At 48.1% G+C, this 15,524-nt stretch overlaps 1 protein-coding gene across 2 annotated transcripts in view; it reads left to right on the top strand.

Moving 5' to 3' along the window:
* tmem178b (transmembrane protein 178B) overlaps positions 1 to 15,524 on the top strand; it is a 133,489-nt gene that overhangs the window by 42,180 nt on the left and 75,785 nt on the right. For both annotated transcript variants that reach the window (XM_031898536.1, XM_031898535.1), the window contains exon 3: positions 15,265 to 15,378. In XM_031898536.1, coding sequence (XP_031754396.1) covers positions 15,265 to 15,378 — 114 coding nt within the window. The remainder of the gene's footprint in view (positions 1 to 15,264; positions 15,379 to 15,524) is intronic.

Below are 15,524 nucleotides of genomic sequence, written 5' to 3'. Positions count from 1 at the left end.
AGGGCAGGACTGCTGCTTACAATGGGGGGATCAGATAGGATCTGTGCCACTGTGACAGAATGCTCTGTTATACAGATAGCTAGAATCTCAGCCATAAAGCAGGGCAGGACTGCTGCTTACAATGGGGGATCAGGTAGGATATGTGCCACTGTGACAGAATGCTCTGTTATACAGATAGCTAGAATCTCAGCCATAAAGCAGGGCAGGACTGCTGCTTACAATGGGGGGATCAGATAGGATCTGTGCCACTGTGACAGAATGCTCTGTTATACAGATAGCTAGAATCTCAGCCATAAAGCAGGGCAGGACTGCTGCTTACAATGGGGGGATCAGATAGGATCTGTGCCACTGTGACAGAATGCTCTGTTATACAGATAGCTAGAATCTCAGCCATAAAGCAGGGCAGGACTGCTGCTTACAATGGGGGGGATCAGATAGGATCTGTGCCACTGTGACAGAATGCTCTGTTATACAGATAGCTAGAATCTCAGCCATAAAGCAGGGTAGGACTGCTGCTTACAATGGGGGGGATCAGATAGGATCTGTGCCACTGTGACAGAATGCTCTGTTATACAGATAGCTAGAATCTCAGCCATAAAGCAGGGCAGGACTGCTGCTTACAATGGGGGATCAGGTAGGATATGTGCCACTGTGACAGAATGCTCTGTTATACAGATAGCTAGAATCTCAGCCATAAAGCAGGGCAGGACTGCTGCTTACAATGGGGGGATCAGATAGGATCTGTGCCACTGTGACAGAATGCTCTGTTATACAGATAGCTAGAATCTCAGCCATAAAGCAGGGCAGGACTGTTGCATCTGAGCACTGATCAGCCGATGACCTTGTAAAAGGGTTTAGTTTCCCTTTATAGCTTGTTTTGCCTCTGTGATGCAGAAGGACAGGGCTAGCTGTGCCGTATTCCCGGGTTTCATTAGCAGCTATAGGGAGGAATCGGGGAGAGAGGAAGAAGAGCGATAAAAGCAGAAAATAAAGGGCAAGATAAATGGAATGGCTTCCAGCGAATGCGCCGCGAGTTGCACAAATGAATAAATTGTTTATTGAGAGGCAGGGGCGTAATTTAATCATCGAGGAAGTTTGCAGAGAAGCCGACTCCCCCTATCTCTCGAACGTACGCGCTTCTAATGAAATGTCTTCCCTGTAATTAACCTTTCCGGCTTCTGCGGGGCTGCCGTACGCGGCGAATGTCACAGCGCAGCCTATTAGCTCCTTGGCTCGCTGCGAATGGGGTTCTACAAGCAAGGAAATCCATTCAAGGAGAGGACCTTCATCTTCAAATAAAAATAAATCACAGATTTCAGATAAATCATGTAAATAACATGACTAGAAAAAAAGGGGGTGGAGCTAGTAACTGCTGCATGGTTGCAGTAACTGGGCGTAACCCTAGTAAACTATGAGGATGGGTAGAGGAACATGGGGTAGCTATGTTAGGGCTCCTCGGACTCTGGTCAACGAGGGTTAGGAATGGTGCTGAGAGCCCGTGGTAGAGGGAAGTCTCAGTAAAGAAAGAGAGGACCCTAATGCAAGAAGGACTCCCAAAAAAGGGGGTGGAGCTAGTAACTGCTGCATGGTTGCAGTAACTGGGCGTGGCCCTAGTAAACTAGGAGGATGAGTAGAGGAACATGGGGTAGCTATGTTAGGGCTCTTCGGACTCTGGTCAACGAGGGTTAGGAATGGTGCTGAGAGCCCGTGGTAGAGGGAAGTCTCAGTAAAGAAAGAGAGGACCCTAATGCAAGAAGGACTCCCAAAAAAGGGGGTGGAGCTAGTAACTGCTGCATGGTTGCAGTAACTGGGCGTGGCCCTAGTAAACTAGGAGGATGAGTAGAGGAACATGGGGTAGCTATGTTAGGGCTCTTCGGACTCTGGTCAACGAGGGTTAGGAATGGTGCTGAGAGCCCGTGGTAGAGGGAAGTCCCAGTAAAGAAAGAGAGGACCCTAATGCAAGAAGGACTCCCAAAAAAAGGGGGTGGAGCTAGTAACTTCTGCATGATTGAAGTAACTGGGTGTTGCCCTAGTAAACTAGGAGCATGGGTAGAGGAACATGGGGTAGCTATGTTAGGGCTCTTCGGACTCTGGTCAAGTTGCTTTGGGAACGGCGTTGAGAGCCTGTGATTGAGGGAAGTCTCAGTAAAGAAAGAGAGGACTCTAATGCAAGAAGGACTCCCAAAAAGGGGGAGGAGATAGAAACTGCTGCATGGTTGAAGTAACTGGACATAGACCTAGTAAACTAGGAGGATGGGTGGAGGAACATGGGGTAGCTTTGTTAGGGCTCTTTGGACTCTGGTCAGTGAGGGTTAGGAATGGTGCTGAGATCCTGTGATAGAGGGAAGTCTCAGTAAAGAAAGAGAGGACCCTAATGTAAGAAGGACTCCCAAAAAAGGGGGTGGAGCTAGTAACTGCTGCATGGTTGAAGTAACTGGGCGTAGCCCTAGTAAACTAGGAGGATGGGTAGAGGAACATGGGGTAGCTATGTTAGGGCTCTTCAGACTCTGGTCAATGAGGGTTAGGAATGGTGCTGAGAGCCCGTGGTAGAGGGAAGTCTCAGTAAAGAAAGAGAGGACCCTAATGTAAGAAGAACTCCCAATAGGGGGTGGAGCTAGTAACTGCTGCATGGTTGAAGTAACTGGACATAGACCTAGTAAACTAGGAGGATGGGTAGAGGAACATGGGGTAGCTTTGTTAGGGCTCTTTGGACTCTGGTCAGTGAGGGTTAGGAATGGTGCTGAGATCCTGCGATAGAGGGAAGTCTCAGTAAAGAAAGAGAGGACCCTAATGTAAGAAGGACTCCCAAAAAAGGGGGTGGAGCTAGTAACTGCTGCATGGTTGAAGTAACTGGGCGTGGCCCTAGTAAACTAGGAGGATGGGTAGAGGAACATGGGGTAGCTATGTTAGGGCTCTTCGGACTCCGGTCAAGGTGGGTTGGGAATGGTGCTGAGAGCCTGTGATAGAGGGAAGTCTCAGTAAAGAAAGAGAGGACCCTAATGTAAGAAGGACTCCCAAAAAAGGGGGTGGGGCTAATAACTGCTACATAGTTGAAGTAACTAGATGATGTCCTAGTAAACTAGGAGGATGGGTAGAGGAACATGGGATAGCTTATGTTAGGACTCCGGTCAAGGTGGGTTGGGAATGGTGCTGAGAGCCCGTGATAGAGGGAAGTCTCAGTAGAAAAAGAGAGGACCCTAATGTAAGAGGTGCTCCTCACTGGAAGATGGGAAGAAGGCACTTTGTCAGCGAGTCTGGTTGTGGTTGGAGTAACTCTATGTTGTCCAAGCACATAGGTCACGCCACCGGGCCCCTCCAGTCTTTAGAATTAAATATGGATACTGTACATTTGTCAGGACACTTATGTAGGTACCTCTGTGCTGTAGCGCTGCACCCCAACAGGGAATCATTTCTCTACAGGCCTCACCAGCCCCAGGGATCTGCTTATAAAGTGGGAATTATGCAGCTGTCCAGTATCAGTTTGATGCATGAAATGCCTCGCGGCTATTTATAAAAGCCCTAAATATACTTTGCAGAGAGTCAGATTGTGCTGTGTTTTATTTTGGGCAGTGGGGGGAGGAGACTGACTGGGCCTCAGTCTTCTTTGGGCTATTTTGAATCTCCATTTATGCCCAGCCTGAAGAGTACTTAGGTGAGATTTAAAGAAATATCTCTTGATACTTAATGAAAATCATTCTGAAGCCAATTTCTGGTGGGCTTTGACGGGAAAACCTATTTTCTCCCCTAGAAAGTTCTTGAAGACCTGCCTGAAGGCCTATGTACTTATATAGAGTACAACTCAAAGACCATTTAGGTTGAGATTTGAAGAGACTTCGTTTTTGTTGCTGTCTTATAAATTTATTGAAGGCCATTTAGTGTGAGATTTGAATAGCTAGCCTATTTTCTCCCCTAGATATTTGTTGAAGACCAGCATGAAGGCCATATAGGGTAAGATCTGAATAGCTGGCCTATTTACTCTACTAAATATCATTGAAGGCCATGTAAGGTGAGATTTGAATAGCTAGCCTATTTACTCTCCTAGATATCTTTGAAGACCAAAATGAAGGCCATGTAGGGTGAGATATGAATAGCTAGCCTATTTACTCTCTTACATATAATTGAAGACCAACCTGAAGGCCATGTAGGGTGAGATATGAATAGCTAGCCCATTTACTCTACTACATATCTTTAAAGACCAACCTGAAGGCCATGTAGGGTGAGATTTGAATAGCTAGCCTATTTGCTCTACTACATATCTTTGAAGACCAACCTGAAGACCATTAACTGTTAGATTTGAATAGCTAGCCTATTTACTCTCCTAGATATCTTTGAAGACCAACCTGAAGGCCATGTAGGGTGAGATTTGAATAGCTAGCCTATTTACTCTACTACATATCTTTGAAGACCAACCGGAAGACCATTAAGTGTTAGATTTGAATAGCTAGCCTATTTACTCTCCTAGATATCTTTGAAGACCAACCTGAAGGCCATGAAGAGTGAGATATGAATAGCTAGCCCATTTACTCTCCTACATATCTTTGAAGACCAACCTGAAGCCCATGTAGGGTGTGATATGAATACCTAGCCTATTTACTCTCCTAGATATCTTTGAAGACCAACCTGAAGGCCATGTAGGGTGAGATTTGAATAGCTAGCCTATTTACTCTACTACATATCTTTGAAGACCAACCTGAAGACCATTAAGTGTTAGATTTGAATAGCTAGCCTATTTACTCTCCTAGATATCTTTGAAGACCAACCTGAAGGCCATGAAGAGTGAGATTGGTTTGTTGAATGGAGTTGGCCCGGGTCCAAATGATGTTTGTGAGTGAGGGAGGGAGTGGTGGTTCTGCCATTCCGTGATTAAGTATCTTGAATTACTATTCCGGACCCAGGCGCTGGTTTTGCATGGAGGGAGCCGGAATAATTTGCTCAGATGATCGTTTAAACTCCAACCCGTATTCTCTTGCCTCGGGCTTCAATGTGACCCCTGCGCGGCATCGCAACAGTGCCAGAAAGCGGTGGAACAAAGAGTAACTTGGTAATGAATCCTGACGTGCAGCGCTGGTCATTTATCAAACTCTCATTGTTCCGCAAAAAAACGCTGTCGAAAAACAGCATTTTGGTCAGAAAATCCCCGGTCCCAAGGAGCAAAAGGAATGGAATTAGAAATGAAGTAATTTTTCTTCTTGTAACATGGCAACCGGGGGGGGGGGGCGCAGGGGGGGGGCGGGGTAAGGGGAATACGACTCCTCAGCTGAATTAGTCTCTCATTTAAAGGCAGATTTTATAACTCAAAATATAGCAATAAATCACCAGTGTCGGTTATACTTGAAAACCAGGTACATTTACCCTTTACAGTGAGATTTTAAAGGGGAACTCCACCTATTATTTCTACATGATGTCATTCTAAGCAGCTTTCCAATACCCATTCATTCCTCATTCTCACTGGGTTTATAGTTATGTGTAACTGTCACTGTGTCTGTCCCTTTCCCTTCCCTGCACTGCTGGTTCTGACTCCTGATACAACTCCCCAATACCCATTCATTCCTCATTCTCACTGGGTTTATAGTTATGTGTAACTGTCACTGTGTCTGTCCCTTTCCCTTCCCTGCACTGCTGGTTCTGACTCCTGATACAACTCCCCAATATCCATTCATTCCTCATTCTCACTGAGTTTATAGTTATGTGTAACTGTCACTGTGTCTGTCCCTTTCCCTTCCCTGCACTGCTGGTTCTGACTCCTGATACAACTCCCCAATATCCATTCATTCCTCATTCTCACTGGGTTTATAGTTATGTGTAACTGTCACTGTGTCTGTCCCTTTCCCTTCCCTGCACTGCTGGTTCTGACTCCTGATACAACTCCCCAATACCCATTCATCCCTCATTCTCACTGGGTTTATAGTTATGTGTAACTGTCACTGTGTCTGTCCCTTTCCCTTCCCTGCACTGCTGGTTCTGACTCCTGATACAACTCCCCAATATCCATTCATTCCTCATTCTCACTGGGTTTATAGTTATGTGTAACTGTCACTGTGTCTGTCCCTTTCCCTTCCCTGCACTGCTGGTTCTGACTCCTGATACAACTCCCCAATATCCATTCATTCCTCATTCTCACTGGGTTTATAGTTATGTGTAACTGTCACTGTGTCTGTCCCTTTCCCTTCCCTGCACTGCTGGTTCTGACTCCTGATACAACTCCCCAATATCCATTCATCCCTCATTCTCACTGGGTTTATAGTTATGTGTAACTGTCACTGTGTCTGTCCCTTTCCCTTCCCTGCACTGCTGGTTCTGACTCCTGATACAACTCCCCAATATCCATTCATTCCTCATTCTCACTGGGTTTATAGTTATGTGTAACTGTCACTGTGTCTGTCCCTTTCCCTTCCCTGCACTGCTGGTTCTGACTCCTGATACAACTCCCCAATATCCATTCATCCCTCATTCTCACTGGGTTTATAGTTATGTGTAACTGTCACTGTGCCTGTCCCTTTCCCTTCCCTGCACTGCTGGTTCTGACTCCTGATACAACTCCACAATATCCATTCATTCCTCATTCTCACTGGGTTTATAGTTATGTGTAACTGTCACTGTGTCTGTCCCTTTCCCTTCTCTGCACTGCTGGTTCTGACTCCTGATACAACTCCCCAATATCCATTCATCCCTCATTCTCACTGGGTTTATAGTTATGTGTAACTGTCACAGTGTCTGTCCCTTTCCCTTCTCTGCACTGCTGGTTCTGACTCCTGATACAACTCCCAAATATCCATTCATCCCTCATTCTCACTGGGTTTATAGTTATGTGTAACTGTCACTGTGTCTGTCCCTTTCCCTTCCCTGCACTGCTGGTTCTGACTCCTGATATAACTCCCCAATATCCATTCATTCCTCATTCTCACTGGGTTTATAGTTATGTGTAACTGTCACTGTGTCTGTCCCTTTCCCTTCCCTGCACTGCTGGTTCTGACTCCTGATACAACTCCCCAATATCCATTCATTCCTCATTCTCACTGGGTTTATAGTTATGTGTAACTGTCACTGTGTCTGTCCCTTTCCCTTCTCTGCACTGCTGGTTCTGACTCCTGATACAACTTACAGTATCAGCACGAGCTGCAGCGGAAGTCACGGAAGGCGACTGTCACTTGGGATAAAGCGGCCATATGCAACGTGTGCCCGGGGCCTGACAGCTTCACAGCATCGTTTTCAGCTCCAGATGCTTCGGATCTGCCTGGAACCAAACATCAGCGCCAATGGGGCGACAAAACGGTGCCCGGCACCCAAGAGTCGCGCAGATCAAGGAGCATCACCCCCCCCCCCTCGCTGCTCACAGCTCAGCCATTGCCCAAGCCGGGTTTGGAATCAACATCACTTCGGGGGATGCAGCGGGGGCATCTTTGGTAGTGTGGGGCATCTTTTGGGGGTGCCGCCCCTACTCTTCACCCCACTGACTTCTTTTGATTACATTTTTTACAATTACTGGGCTCCCACTTGCTTTACGGTGGGGGGGCCCTGTGGGGGGTACGGGGAATGCAGCAGGGGCATCTTTGGGGGTGTGGGGCATCTTTGGGGGTGCCACCCCTACTCCTCGCCCCACTGACTTCTTTTGATTACATTTTTTACATTTACTAGGCTCCCACCTGCTTTACGGCAGGGGGCCCTGTGGGGGGTACAAGGGACAGGGCTGACCCTTTGGGGTACACTGGACCCCAAAGCTTCTGCCAGCTCCCCTCCCTTGATGTCCCGCCGGTAAAGCTGCGGTTCAGTTACAACTCCCAGCACCCCTTGTTGGTTGTAAGTTGTAAATCCCGAGTTGATAGATTTATAGTCCCGGAGTGCAACATTGGGTTCCGCCCAAAAGGATCATTAAGGCCCAGTTAGAAGGCTTCTTCCTGCAAGGACAGAACTATATCCGAGCGAGGGAACCCCCAGGATACATCGATTCTCGGCTCCGGCTGGTAATTACCTCTCCGGCTTCCTTGGAAGGTGCTCAGATCTGAGCTTTCAGGCCTCCCGGCCTCTGCCCATTGGAGAGAAATGAAAAGGATGTGGCTGCGCCATCGGCAGCACAAACCACAAATAGCCCAGCCATTTAGCCCTGTTCCAGGAAGGGCCACTAAATGCTCTTTATTCACTGTGTGAGAGTCTGCAGTCTGCCCAGTGCCGGATCCCTCCCAGACACGTGGCACTTCCAGCAGCCATTAAAGGGGAACTATTCCCACTCGCACAATATCCCACTTCCTCTCTGCTGTTATCATTGGCAAACTGATATCCTCCAAGGTGGTGTATAGGGGGCAGCAGGGTGACTGTTACCCCAATGTTTCTATATATCTATAACCTTGTTATGGGCTAAGCGGGCCCAGCCTGAAGGCCAGTTAGGGGGGGATTTGGGGTGAGTGCTTATTTGTGCCCTGGGTACCCCTGGAACTATAGCGGGGTGACTGTTACCCCAATGTTTCTATATATCTGTAACCTTGTTATGGGCTAAGGGGGCCCAGCCTGAAGGCCAGTTAGGGGGGGATTTGGGGTGAGTGCTTATTTGTGCCCTGGGTACCCCTGGAACTATAGCAGGGTGACTGTTACCCCAATGTTTCTATATATCTGTAACCTTGTTATGGGCTAAGGGGGCCCAGCCTGAAGGCCAGTTAGGGGGGGATTTGGGGTGAGTGCTTATTTGTGCCCTGGGTACCCCTGGAACTATAGCAGGGTGACTGTTACCCCAATGTTTCTATATATCTGTAACCTTGTTATGGGCTAAGGGGGCCCAGCCTGAAGGCCAGTTAGGGGGGGATTTGGGGTGAGTGCTTATTTGTGCCCTGGGTACCCCTGGAACTATAGCCGGGTGACTGTTACCCCAATGTTTCTATATATCTGTAACCTTGTTATGGGCTAAGGGGGCCCAGCCTGAAGGCCAGTTAGGGGGGGATTTGGGGTGAGTGCTTATTTGTGCCCTGGGTACCCCTGGAACTATAGCCGGGTGACTGTTACCCCAATGTTTCTATATATCTGTAACCTTGTTATGGGCTAAGGGGGCCCAGCCTGAAGGCCAGTTAGGGGGGGATTTGGGGTGAGTGCTTATTTGTGCCCTGGGTACCCCTGGAACTATAGCAGGATACCCAGGGCATAGAGAAGCAGGAATAGGCAAGGTTCCCCCATAGTTCCCTCTTGTACATAAGTGATAAAGGCTGAATGTGTAACAATATGTGTTTAATGCCCACAAATACATTTTGTTTGTGCCATGAGATAGATCTGTCTTTGTTTAAAACAAAGAATTTTGCTGAGGGCAGACAATATGTATGGAAATCCCCCCAGGAATCAGCTCTGTGGATATGAGGTTCCCGTATCTCTAGGCCACGACAGCCCTACATAAACGCTGATAAATAGCCTCTTGTGTTACGGCGGCAGGAGCTGTCCCAGTGCTGAAAATACTCTCAGTCTTTCAGTTGTACTGAGTCACTGAGTGAGGAGCTGCCATAGTGAGCGCACAAAGTATGATTAGTATGTACCAGGGCTGGGCAGGCTCGGGGGGCAACAAGGAATATACAAATCACCACTGTTTGTCCAGGGCCGGATTCATACACCAGCAGGTGCAGTATATTTGAAGTTGGTTTGAACATTTTGTACCATAATAATATACAGTTGAAACTTGGTAACTTTATTGTTATTATTAATAATAACAACAACACTTTTTTTAACTTGTGCAGCACATCTATTTATATATCAGCATATGAGCACAATAGCCTCTGGGAAGGGACTGGGGCTGTGGGATAGCAGGTATAGTAGGGAGAGATGGTGCCTATAGTAGCAGTGGGGGGATAATAGCCTCTGGGAAGGGACTGGGGCTGTGGGATAGCAGGTATAGTAGGGAGAGATGGTGCCTATAGTAGCAGTGGGGGGATAATAGCCTCTGGGAAGGGACTGGGGCTGTGGGATAGCAGGTATAGTAGGGAGAGATGGTGCCTATAGTAGCAGTGGGGGGATAATAGCCTCTGGGAAGGGACTGGGGCTGTGGATAGGCAGGTATAGTAGGGAGAGATGGTGCCTATAGTAACAGTGGGGGATAATAGCCTCTGAGAAGGACTGGGGCTGTGGGGATAGCAGGTATAGTAGGGAGAGATGGTGCCTATAGTAGCAGTGGGGGGGGATAATAGCCTCTGGAAGGGACTGGGGCTGTGGGATAGCAGGTATAGTAGGGAGAGATGGTGCCTATAGTAACAGTGGGGGGATAATAGCCTCTGAGAAGGGACTGGGGCTGTGGGATAGCAGGTATAGTAGGGAGAGATGGTGCCTATAGTAGCAGTGGGGGGGGATAATAGCCTCTGGGGAAGGACTGGGGCTGTGGGATAGCAGGTATAGTAGGGAGAGATGGTGCCTATAGTAGCAGTGGGGGGGATAATAGCCTCTGGAAGGGACTGGGGGCTGGTGGATAGCAGGTATAGTAGGGAGAGATGGTGCCTATAGTAACAGTGGGGGGATAATAGCCTCTGGGAAGGGGACTGGGGCTGTGGGATAGCAGGTATAGTAGGGAGAGATGGTGCCTATAGTAGCAGTGGGGGGATAATAGCCTCTGGGAAGGGACTGGGGCTGTGGGATAGCAGGTATAGTAGGAGAGATGGTGGCCTATAGTAGCAGTGGGGGATAATAGCCTCTGGGAAGGGACTGGGGCTGTGGGATAGCAGGTATAGTAGGGAGAGATGGTGCCTATAGTAGCAGTGGGGGGATAATAGCCTCTGGGAAGGGACTGGGGCTGTGGGATAGCAGGTATAGTAGGGAGAGATGGTGCCTATAGTAGCAGTGGGGGGAGTAATAGCAGGTATAGTAGATCTGTATTACAGTTTTTATTACAAACACAACTCAACACTAATCTGCAGAAGACCCAGGAAATCCCAGACTTTCCCTTCCCTGTAAAACCAAAACCCTACAGTTCCCATCCCAGAGGCAGACAAATAAATACAATGAGTTGGAAGCTTTGAGAGAAAACATAAGTCACAGGTATCTCAGATGTAGAGGATAAATAGACATATATTTCCCAATTACTGGTAGAATTTGTGAGACAGCGGCTGTCGGAGACGTCTCGCAGATCAGATTGAGACACAGAGGAAAGTGCTGGGGAGACCCCACATTAGAGACGTTCCCTTAGTGGGGTAACCAGAGAGCGAGCGAGGAGAGACCCCCCAATCTCTGCTAGGGATAATGCTGGGGATAAAGCCACAGACACGAGCTGTTCCCCAAATCTGCAGTTTGATCCCCAGAGACGTTGCACTAAAGCAGCGAGACAGCTGCCGTCTGTGCGCTCTCTTCCCTCAAGGCCCCTCTCGCTGTGCTGATATTTCTGCACTGATTACACAGCAACGCTTGACCTGCTTGAGTTAACTCCGCGCCTGCTGCTTTCCTCTGGCAAAGCCCGGCCTAGTGCAATAAACGAAATAATGCCTTCCCGCTGGGACTCAGCCGTTCCTTCCGTCTTCATTTTCCAACACAACATTAAAGGGGTAGGTTCAAATGTTAGTATGTTATAGAATGGCCAATTCTAAGAAACTTTTCAATTGGTCTTCATTATTTCTTTGTTATAGTTTTTGAATTATTTTCCTTCTTCTTCTGACTCTTTGCAGCTTTCAAATGGGGGTCACTAACCCCGGCAGCCAAACCCTATTGCTCTGTGAGGCTCCAGTGTGATTGTTATTGTTACTTTTTATTCCATAATTGAAACCAATCCCTGGTTGCTAAGTTAATTTGGACCCTAGCAACCAGATAGTTGCTGAAACTTCAAACTGCTGAACAAAAATTGAAATAATTAATAAACTACCAATAATAAAAAAAATGAATTATTTGATTATAATGGAATCTATGGGAGATGGCCTTCTGGTAATTTGGAGCTTTCTGAATAATGGGTTTCTGGGTAACGAATCCTATACCTTTTACATTGGAGCTGGAGGAGTCCCAAGCCGGACTTGGATTTCTTACTATTGAGTGCTATTCTGATACCTACTGGGAGCTGCTATCTTGCTCCCTTCCCATTGTTCTGCTGATGGGCTGATGGGCTGATGGGCTGATGGGCTGATGGGCTGATGGGCTGATGGGCTGATGGGCTGATGGGCTGATGGGCTGCTGGGGGGAGGGGGGGGGGATATCACTCCAACTTGCAGCGCAGCAGTAAAGTGTGCCTGAGTCTGAGCTTTCAGCCAGCGTTACACATTAGAACTGCTTTCAGCTAACCTATTGTTTCTCCTACTCCCATGTAACTGGAGGAGTCCCAAGCCGGACTTGGATTTCTTACTATTGAGTGCTATTCTGATACCTACTGGGAGCTGCTATCTTGCTCCCTTCCCATTGTTCTGCTGATCGGCTGCTGGGGGTGAGGGGGGGGGGATATCACTCCAACTTGCAGCGCAGCAGTAAAGTGTGCCTGAGTCTGAGCTTTCAGCCAGTGCTACACATTAGAACTGCTTTCAGCTAACCTATTGTTTCTCCTACTCCCATGTAACTGGAGGAGTCCCAAGCCGGACTTGGATTTCTTACTATTGAGTGCTATTCTGATACCTACTGGGAGCTGCTATCTTGCTCCCTTCCCATTGTTCTGCTGATCGGCTGCTGGGGGTCCCTCATTTCTCTTTGATTTTCTGCACTGAACCTGCACTAAATGCTAAAAAAAGATACAATGTTTCCCAAACTTAATTAAAAAGTAGCTTTTGGCAGAGAGCCCAGAAATCTTGAGCAAGTGGGGGCTATATTAGAATATATTTGGTAGCAGGGAATGGATAGAATCCAGTATTAGGCCAAAGCCCAGGATTTGCTCATATCCTTAGTGATGAGCTTCATATCTGGTCGGATCTCTAGTGACTGCTGCTTTGTATTGGCTGGTTCTGTACGGCCCGGAACTACAGCTGAGTGCTGATTGGCTGCCGATCGTTTATATTTGTGCTTTATAGCCCGTCATTGTGTTTGTGTTTATTGTTTACACTGTGAGCTCATTGCACACACAGGATCCCCATGTAAATATTTCATTTCTGCCGAAAAATTTGCCCACAACAAACAGGAAAGTGTCGAAACATTTCCATAAATATAAATGTATTTATTCCGACTCTGAGCCGGGAAGCCTGGGGCCTGGCATCTGGTACAGGGAGGGGGGTATCCTGTGTGTTCTGTATATAGCAACATGGGGCCGGCTGTATGGGGCCCCCCGGCTGTATGGGCCCCCCCCCCAGCTGTATGGGCCCGCCTCTGTCTATATATCTGTAACCTTGTTATGGGCTAAGGGGGCCCAGCCTGAAGGCCAGTTAGGGGGGGATTTGGGGTGAGTGCTTATTTGTGCCCTGGGTACCCCTGGAACTATAGCGGGGTGAGTGTTACCCCAATGTTCCTATATATCTGTAACCTTGTTATGGGCTAAGGGGGCCCAGCCTGAAGGCCAGTTAGGGGGGGATTTGGGGTGAGTGCTTATTTGTGCCCTGGGTACCCCTGGAACTATAGCGGGGTGACTGTTACCCCAATGTTTCTATATATCTGTAACCTTGTTATGGGCTAAGGGGGCCCAGCCTGAAGGCCAGTTAGGGGGGGATTTGGGGTGAGTGCTTATTTGTGCCCTGGGTACCCCTGGAACTATAGCGGGGTGACTGTTACCCCAATGTTTCTATATATCTGTAACTTTGTTATGGGCTAAGGGGGCCCAGCCTGAAGGCCAGTTAGGGGGGGATTTGGGGTGAGTGCTTATTTGTGCCCTGGGTACCCCTGGAACTATAGCGGGGTGACTGTTACCCCAATGTTTCTATATATCTGTAACTTTGTTATGGGCTAAGGGGGCCCAGCCTGAAGGCCAGTTAGGGGGGGATTTGGGGTGAGTGCTTATTTGTGCCCTGGGTACCCCTGGAACTATAGCGGGGTGGACTGTTACCCCAATGTTTCTATATATCTGTAACTTTGTTATGGGCTAAGGGGGCCCAGCCTGAAGGCCAGTTAGGGGGGGATTTGGGGTGAGTGCTTATTTGTGCCCTGGGTACCCCTGGAACTATAGCAGGGTGACTGTTACCCCAATGTTTCTATATATCTGTAACTTTGTTATGGGCTAAGGGGGCCCAGCCTGAAGGCCAGTTAGGGGGGATTTGGGGTGAGTGCTTATTTGTGCCCTGGGTACCCTGGAACTATAGCGGGGTGACTGTTACCCCAATGTTTCTATATATCTGTAACCTTGTTATGGGCTAAGGGGGCCCAGCCTGAAGGCCAGTTAGGGGGGATTTGGGGTGAGTGCTTATTTGTGCCCTGGGTACCCCTGGAACTATAGCAGGGTGACTGTTACCCCAATGTTTCTATATATCTGTAACCTTGTTATGGGCTAAGGGGGCCCAGCCTGAAGGCCAGTTAGGGGGGGATTTGGGGGTGAGTGCTTATTTGTGCCCTGGGTACCCCTGGAACTATAGCAGGGTGACTGTTACCCCAATGTTTCTATATATCTGTAACCTTGTTATGGGCTAAGGGGGCCCAGCCTGAAGGCCAGTTAGGGGGGATTTGGGGTGAGTGCTTATTTGTGCCCTGGGTACCCCTGGAACTATAGCAGGGTGACTGTTACCCCAATGTTTCTATATATCTGTAACCTTGTTATGGGCTAAGGGGGCCCAGCCTGAAGGCCAGTTAGGGGGGATTTGGGGTGAGTGCTTATTTGTGCCTGGGTACCCCTGGAACTATAGTGGGGTGACTGTTACCCAATGTTTCTATATATCTGTAACCTTGTTATGGCTAAGGGGGCCCAGCCTGAAGGCCAGTTAGGGGGGGATTTGGGGTGAGTGCTTATTTGTGCCCTGGGTACCCCTGGAACTATAGCGGGGTGACTGTTACCCCAATGTTTCTAAATATCTGTAACCTTGTTATGGGCTAAGGGGGCCCAGCCTGAAGGCCAGTTAGGGGGGGATTTGGGGTGAGTGCTTATTTGTGCCCTGGGTACCCCTGGAACTATAGCGGGGTGACTGTTACCCCAATGTTTCTATATATCTGTAACCTTGTTATGGGCTAAGGGGGCCCAGCCTGAAGGCCAGTTAGGGGGGGATTTGGGGTGAGTGCTTATTTGTGCCCTGGGTACCCCTGGAACTACAGCGGGGTGACTGTTACCCCAATGTTTCTATATATCTGTAACCTTGTTATGGGTGTATCACTGTGCCACGGTTCCTATAGAACATTATACTGAATAACATTTGGATTTACAATAAATTGTCCCTCACTTTAATACCCAGGGAAGCTGAGTTGAATGATTTCCTATTGTTTTCGTTCCAGGGGAGATCGAGCGCTGTTCGTTCATCAAGTACCATTACTCCTCAGCCACAATCCCCAAAAACCTTACATACAACATCACCAAGACCATCCGGCAAGATGAGTGGCACGCCCTGCGTAAGTACCGGTGTAATAACCAGCATTTAACCCTTCTCTGAAAGTTCAATAATGTGCTGAACATATTGGTGGATACTGTTTTAAAGGGGAACTAAGCCTACTGACAACTAGGGTAGCCACCATTTAAAAACAAGCTTACAGGCCAG

The sequence above is a fragment of the Xenopus tropicalis genome, chromosome 3 (genome assembly GCF_000004195.4).
Source record: "Xenopus tropicalis strain Nigerian chromosome 3, UCB_Xtro_10.0, whole genome shotgun sequence".
Lineage (NCBI taxonomy): Eukaryota > Metazoa > Chordata > Amphibia > Anura > Pipidae > Xenopus > Xenopus tropicalis.
This window is presented reverse-complemented; position numbering and strand designations above follow the sequence as displayed.